The sequence below is a fragment of the Ascaphus truei genome, chromosome 4 (genome assembly GCF_040206685.1).
Source record: "Ascaphus truei isolate aAscTru1 chromosome 4, aAscTru1.hap1, whole genome shotgun sequence".
Taxonomy (NCBI): Eukaryota; Metazoa; Chordata; class Amphibia; order Anura; family Ascaphidae; genus Ascaphus; species Ascaphus truei.
The window spans coordinates 250142446-250149859 of NC_134486.1; the positions used below are offsets into that span (position 1 = coordinate 250142446).

Below are 7414 nucleotides of genomic sequence, written 5' to 3' on the forward strand. Positions count from 1 at the left end.
TACTTTATTTTGTACTGTGTAAGTTACCGTAATACAAAATTCGCAGAGGTGGGAGTCTCTTTTGCCGTCCTGCTTTCTTATATATAACACTAGCTGATATACCCGGCGTTGCCCGGGCGTGGAAGGGCAGGGGGCATGGAGTGGAAGGGGGGGGGGCAAAGGGCAGGGAGGGGGGGGGCAAAGAGCAGGGAGGGGGGGCAAAGGGCAGGGAGGGGGGGACTCAATCCCCCCCACACACACACACAATCCCCCCCCACACACACACACACACAATCCCCCCCCCACACACAATCACACAATCCCCACACTCAATCCCCCCACACACACACTCAATCCCCCCACCCCCCACACACACACACTCAATCACTCCCCCCACCCCCCACCACCACCACAACCACCAACACACACACACACACACTTAATCAGTCCACAATTTCACCTGGGGGGGCGACATGCTCCAATCCCCCAACCCCCCATGCTGCTGAAAACGGGAAGCAGACAGGAAGCCCCCTCTGCAAGACACAGACATAGAAGCACGGAGCGCCCGTGCACAGCTGTGGCCGCCCCCAGGTTTCCCTGCAAGCTGCTCGCGCTGTGTGTGTGTGTGTGTGTGTGTGTGTGTGTGTGTGTGTGTGTGTGTGTGTCCCGTCACTCTGCCTCAGGCCAATGAGAGGTGTGCGGGGGCGGCCCAAGGGACCAATGAGATTTCCCCTAGGGACACCGGACATCCAGACAGGCATACAGTGCTTTCACTAATATAGTATAAAGATTTGTTATGGCAGATTTTATAGGTTGTTTTCACTTGGACGCATTAATTGCTTAGATATTGTGAACTGTTTTCAACAGGTATTTGGCGCTTATGCAACTCATCCCTTCAGGCTGAGTGATCACTACTACGGCACTGGGGAGACATTCTTGTTCACGTTTAGCCCTGATTTCAAGGTAATTTTTTTTTGGCAATGATTTTGGATGGTACATTCCCTGCGAGTCGTATCTTGATTTAGAACATCATGTAGGATAACAAATGTGCTGCTTATTGGAGCCTTGTTTATGGACTGGTTGGTTGCACTTACAAATAAATAAATGGACTTTATTCAATTTGCATGTCCTTTGTTTTCTTTTTAAGATTTTTTTTTTTTTTAATAAACTAATTTTTGTTTAGTCTTGTCACGTGTATTAGATGTTGAAACTGCCAGCATACTGTATGACTGCATGTGTAGCCCTTCAAATTGCTTTGCTGAGAGCAAAGGGGTTCAGATAGAATACAAATTGGAGAGTTTAAAACTTTCTTAACATGCCTCCAATAATATACGCCTACTACACGTTTTTTTTTTTTTTTTCCATACATATCAAATCATTTCCATATATATGAAAGAGAAAACCTGGGGAGGTTGACCTCGTGAGACGAGATAAATATTTAATTCTAGCTCCGTATGACTCGCCCTTTGGGGATTGTCTTGCCGAGGCATGTAAGCTCAGCATGTCTGAATAAATATTAAGACTTCTGAAATGGTTAGTGGTATTGTATTGCAGCCCTTAAGTAGCAAGTTGAACAGACTGAATAGACAAAAAGTGGTTCACTATAGTTGTATTTCAGGCTTTCAAAAAGCTACAGTTAAAGCAATATCCTACATGTGTTTTTTTTTGTTTTAATAAATCAGTTCTGTACGATGAGAAAATACTTGTAGTTTTGTTTTTTTTAACAAATTTTTAAAGACATTTTTAATGTATTCTAATAGAGCAAGCATTTTTGTTTCTATAGAAACCATTTGCAAAATCATAAGCCCTTCTCCTCTTCTGAGACGGGCTCTGGCTCTTGAGCCCTGGTCTCTCTCTAGCATTGCACCAATTGTATCTAGTAACTGCCCAGTCACATGATCAGCCCCACAGAACTGCACTGTGGGTACTGTTTTGCAGCAGTAACTAAATTAAATAACCCAAGCAAAGCGATCGATTACAAGAGAACAGATCGATCTGCAATTTAGCTAATCACTTGTCAGTGTGCAGATTTGTATTGCTGCACATATTGAATGGGAAAAAAATAAAAACGGCAGCTTGAACTGCAGCGTTAAGTAGCATTGAACATAAAGTATGGGGTCTAGAACATTGGTGGGCAACCGGCGGCCTGAGGTCCTCATCTGCAGCCCCCTTCCTCTGGCTGTCCTAGCAGCCCCCTCTCCCCAGTGCACAAATTTTGCTGGCATGGATCTTTTCTCCCCACTTCCTCCGCTGCTTTATGACCAGTGCTCTGATAAATTCACTAGTTCCCAGTGTAAAGAGAGGACTCGGACAGTATTCATCAGTGTGCCAGCATTAAGCAGTTGACCAGAGCAGGGAGAAGCTCCTCCGCATGTCCTTACCAGGCAGACCGGGAGTCCAAGACCACGCAGCAAGAAAAGAGACAGCACTCAGTATAAATTAAAAAAAATGTATTATAAGATAGGCACATACAACCGACGTTTCGGTCCTTAAACAGGACCTTTCTCAAGGGAGTGCCACTTATTAGGTACATAGTTTTTCAAATGTATATTTAAGCCAAATTTACGGCAGATGTATTTATTTATAAAAAATGTTTTACCAGGAAGTAATACATTGAGAGTTACCGTTCGTTTTCAAGTATGTCCTGGGTTCAGTTATAAAAATACATGGTTCTATTAAAAGAACGGGGTTATAAAGTCAATTCACAGTCATTTAATGGATAGAGTTGGAAAATTGGGTACAAGGGATATAAGGGCTGGTGAGATTCAGATTGAAATAGAGCAGCTTTAACATCAGCAAATGGCTCACACACTTTAGCTGCCCTCTGCCAAAGGCTGTCTGCCTTTGGGGCAACACATGTGTACACTGGGGTGGTTCAGATTCATTGCAGCTGTGAATACAAAGTTATTGGTCTTCTTGGCTCACTAACATTCCAGTGAGTGCAGCTTTCGTATTGTTGCAATATTTTTACAACCTTAATTATCCCTTAAATATCCACTAACTAAAGCAATCTATATTTTTCCACATTGTCTATGGAACTCTGGCTTTTCATATTTAGTATCTATAAACTGTAAATCTATATCACTTTGTAACGTCTGATTGGAATTACATTCTTTGTGTATCAGGCTTACAAATATAGTAATGTGATCTAGAACACAAAGATCTTGGCGTAATAATAGCACATGTTTAATATCTTTGTAATGCAGGTCTTCAAGTGGAGTGGCGAGAATTCTTACTTCATCAATGGAGATATAAGCTTTTTGGAACTAGGAGGCGGAGGGTGAGTCTTTCACAGAGGCGTGGGTTGGGGGCACTCAAATGTAGTCTGTCTGTGGTCTGTAGAAATAGTGCAGGGCTAGAGTGTGTGTGGGAATCCTACAACTCGCTGGATAAGTACTGTGAGATGTACAGTAGTCTATGCCAGTGGTGGGATTAAAAAATGTTAACAACCGGTTCTTACCTGGGCGGCGTCTAACAGCATCTCCCGGCATCTATTTCCCTTCTCAAAATGGCCGTGCAACATCACATGGTGCTGTATTGCCATGACAACGCGGCGTCTCGTTGTCATAGTGGCATCCCCGTTGGCATGGCAACGTGGCGTCATTTGACTCTGCGCCCATATTGAGAGGATTTGCGGGGAAATAGATGCAAGGAGATGCTGTCAGGTGCCGCGCCGCGTGAATGAAGGTAGGAGAATTGAGCACGAACTTGTGAAATTTTAGTAACAGGTTTGCGCGAGCCGGCGGAATCCCACCACTGTTCTATGCTACATTAATCTTCAAAACCAGAGACAGAACATAAAACACAGACAAAGCTCAGTTTTAGCACATCTAGTGAAACTCATACACGGTACAGTGCCTAAATATATATGTATAAATATCTATTAAGTAAAATGGTCTTTTAGTTTGACATTTTTGGCCAAAATTGTTGTAAGCCCCTGAGCCAACTTCACGGCAGACCACAATTCAGGGGTCCCTAACGCTAATATAAATTCTTAATAACCTGTGTAATAACAGGAAGAATGATTTATAGTAAATCTGTCAATATTAGTTGCAAAGTTCTAAGTCTGATTGAAGCCTTTATTAACCTGTACATTACCAGGAAAAGCACTCTGAATTAGAGTTGTCACAACCATCCAGCAGACATGAGATTACACACTTAGTGCAACAATGCATGTACCAGTTAAGTGTTTATCAAAGCAACAATCATTGCACTTTAGGCACAAAGGGCAGGGCTGGTGACACGAAAGAGCTGCGCATCGATTTTGTTATGTGTATATGCACATTGTGCCTAATGTAAGTGCAATGATTGTTGCTTTGATAAACACTTAACTGGTACATGCATTGTTGCACTAAGTGTGTTATCTTTTCACACCGAGGGAATGTGTTGCTGATTCCTGATACCATCTACTGACTGGGTCTACATTGTTGTATACCTCACTGGGAAAGTGTGAGTCCTCACTTGTGAATTGCTTTTCCAGTGCTTAAATTGTTTAAACACACTACACTATATATTTATATTTTTCTCCCTGTATGTGGTGTTATCTGCGCTCCCCACAAGCTTCTCTCCACCATTCTATGACAGGACAGGATCTCCTCCACAGAGGGTTGAGCAGCGAAGTTCACCATTTTATTTATTATTTTTTATCACATATGAGCACTTTTGTATAATTGTTCACAGTGTTGTTCACAGTTTTTTCTCTATTTAGAAGAGCCTCACATTTTTTGTTTTACACTTGTCACATTTGAATCTAGTCTGTAACTGTTACATCCGCCTATAATATATATTATCTCTAACTGTGCATGCAATATCTTGCATATAATGTATACCCTTTTCACTTGTGTAACTGTGTATTTGTAACCATGTATTATTTGTCATCTTAACTATGCCCAGGACATACATGAAAACGAGAGGTAACTCTCAATGTATTAATCCTGGTAAAACATTTTATAAATAAATAAATTTACAGGACTCACAGTGAGGGCCCCACTCTAAAGAACCTGTTTCTAGAACATTGGGTAGAGCTGTATATACTCCTTATGGTGACATCACTGGTCACAAGACATACTGGAGAGTGACAATTCCTTCTGCATATTCATCTTACATCACATGATAGGGGAGTAACCTGAGTGATCCAACTCATTAAGGCTATTAACTCCTTAACTGCATTGTATTCCCAGAAGGGGGCTACAATCGTATTACAGTGTATATTGTACTCTGTGTAAGAGTTGCATTGCATTGAAGTATTTTCCAAAGCATCACTACGTTTTTATATTTATTGCCTTTCAGGGGTCGATTTGGCTTGTGGCTTGATTCTGACTTGTATCACGGACGCAGCAACTCTTGCCGTACCTTCAACAATGACAGCTTGTCCAAGAAGGAGGATTTCATTGTGCAGGATGTGGAAGTGTGGGCATTTGAATAAATCCCATTGAAAACCACAGGTCGGTGTCAACCGCCTTGAAAATATGAAAGGGAATCATTGGATCAGGAAGAAGAAATCTCCCTAAACTCCTCCTGACAAGGAAGAAACGAGTCTGCAAATTCTCACGTCGGCACAAGCTGAGGACCAAACCATGTTTGTTTAAGGATCTCTGCCTTGTCGTCCATCATAGAACCTTGTGCAAATATGCCACCTACGTCTGCTCAGAAGAGTCCAGATTTTCCTATAGTGCAGACGTTGTAAGAAGGAAACCTGGATGCACAAGGCAGCTTGTGCAGGACTGGTAGTGGACATGTAGTAAAATGACTGGCTTGTGTTATCAAGGCGTGGGACACAATGTTACGTTTTCCGGTACCCAAATGTGTGAGATTTGGGGGCACTGAACCAAAAAGAAAAAATTACACGTTGACCACACTTCTAGGCAATGAAAACTTACATAAGGCAATTGATGCTGGGAATTAGTGAGATTTAGTTTTTTTTTCCAGCAAGTGGGATTGCATAGGCCTCTGAATAATGTGTGAAGTTTGTTGTTTCAGCAACAGGAAAAAATGATATTCAACACTTAAAGCGAGCAATGCTGTTATTTTTCTTTCTGTTTTTAATTTATTGAAAAGTGTATCTGACCTGACATATATTAGATACTTCTCTTTATAGCACTTTTTGTAGAATTTAAATGTCTGTATTCAGGTGTAGCTGCCTTCACCCCCGAAACCTACATATATGGCATTATTTTCCCATGGTCCTACATTAAAACCTGATTTTTGGAAAGGATTTGCTGATGTGAGGCTAGCGCAGGGCCAAGTCATACAGTTTTGGGATTGAAGATGTCAAAACATTTCAAGTTCGTTCTCATGTACCTAAATAAAAGAACATAACATGAAATGTTTCTTAACCTTTTGAGAGGGAAAGAGATCAAAGTAGAAATCCCCCTCAATAATTACATTTTGTTTTCTTTCTCGAATCAGGAATACCCCCAGTTCAGAACTGTCAGTTTTAGTACAGGCTGCCTCCCGGTTCAGAAGATAATTGTGTTTTTTTTGTTTTTGTTTTTCATCGAGAAACATAGAGTGAGACAATCGCCATTTTTTTTACATACATGTTACATTTCCTCCAGCATAAAAATGGGAATTTATGAAAGTGAAAAAATAAAAATGCAGGATGATCTGCTGATTTTAGGATTATAAATATTTGATTGCAATGTTATGATTAAAAACAAAAAATGTAATTGGTTGTTTTTGGATTTCAATTTAGCCAGGGGAATGCTGACAGAAGAAATCCTATTGCGTAACAAAGACCTAGGGGCGTGAGATTATCCAGGGGGGGTAGCGGTTGCAGAGGCCCTGCGCTCTCCCCCGAAGCGCGCAGGGAGAGAACTTTTGCGCACCCCTGACCTAGAGTAAACTGGGTTATGGACCTATTCCCACAGCAGTGTATTGTATCTAGAAGCGCAGGTCGTTTCTACAGGCTGCCTGACTTTTATTTTTATAAAAATATTTTTTTGTTTTAGTATATACCTGCCTTTCATTTCTACTTTTGTTTCTTGTAAATCGGTGTTAGAGGGGATATTGTAAATGTTTTTTTCCTTATTCATAGTACAGGCAGTCCTCGTTTTACAACGCTTCGCTTTACAACGAATGGCTTATCCAACGCTATGCAATGCATACCTATATTCATTTTTACAACGCCAAAATGGTTTATCCAACGCTCTTACGACGCATTGCAATGTTGTGTGTGTGTGTGTGTGTGTATGTGTGTGTATATATATATATATATATATATATATATATATATATATATATATATATATATATTACACACACACACACACACACACACACACACACACACACACACACACACACACACATAAACAACGTTGCAAAGCGTCATAAGAGCGTATATATATAATATTATACTATATAATATTATATACTATATAATATATTATTTATTATGTTATATTATATATATATAATACAGTATATACACTAT

At 40.6% G+C, this 7414-nt stretch overlaps 1 protein-coding gene across 7 annotated transcripts in view; it reads left to right on the forward strand.

Annotated features, from left to right (window-relative positions):
* Positions 1-6647, forward strand: part of NCOA7 (nuclear receptor coactivator 7) — a 227631-nt gene extending 220984 nt beyond the window's left edge. For all 7 annotated transcript variants that reach the window (XM_075597247.1, XM_075597251.1, XM_075597246.1 and 4 more), the window contains 3 exons: positions 847-942; positions 3186-3259; positions 5269-6647. In XM_075597247.1, the coding sequence (XP_075453362.1) occupies positions 847-942; positions 3186-3259; positions 5269-5404 (306 nt within the window). In that variant the 3' untranslated portion in view covers positions 5405-6647. The remainder of the gene's footprint in view (positions 1-846; positions 943-3185; positions 3260-5268) is intronic.
* The last annotated feature ends 767 nt before the right edge of the window (positions 6648-7414 follow it).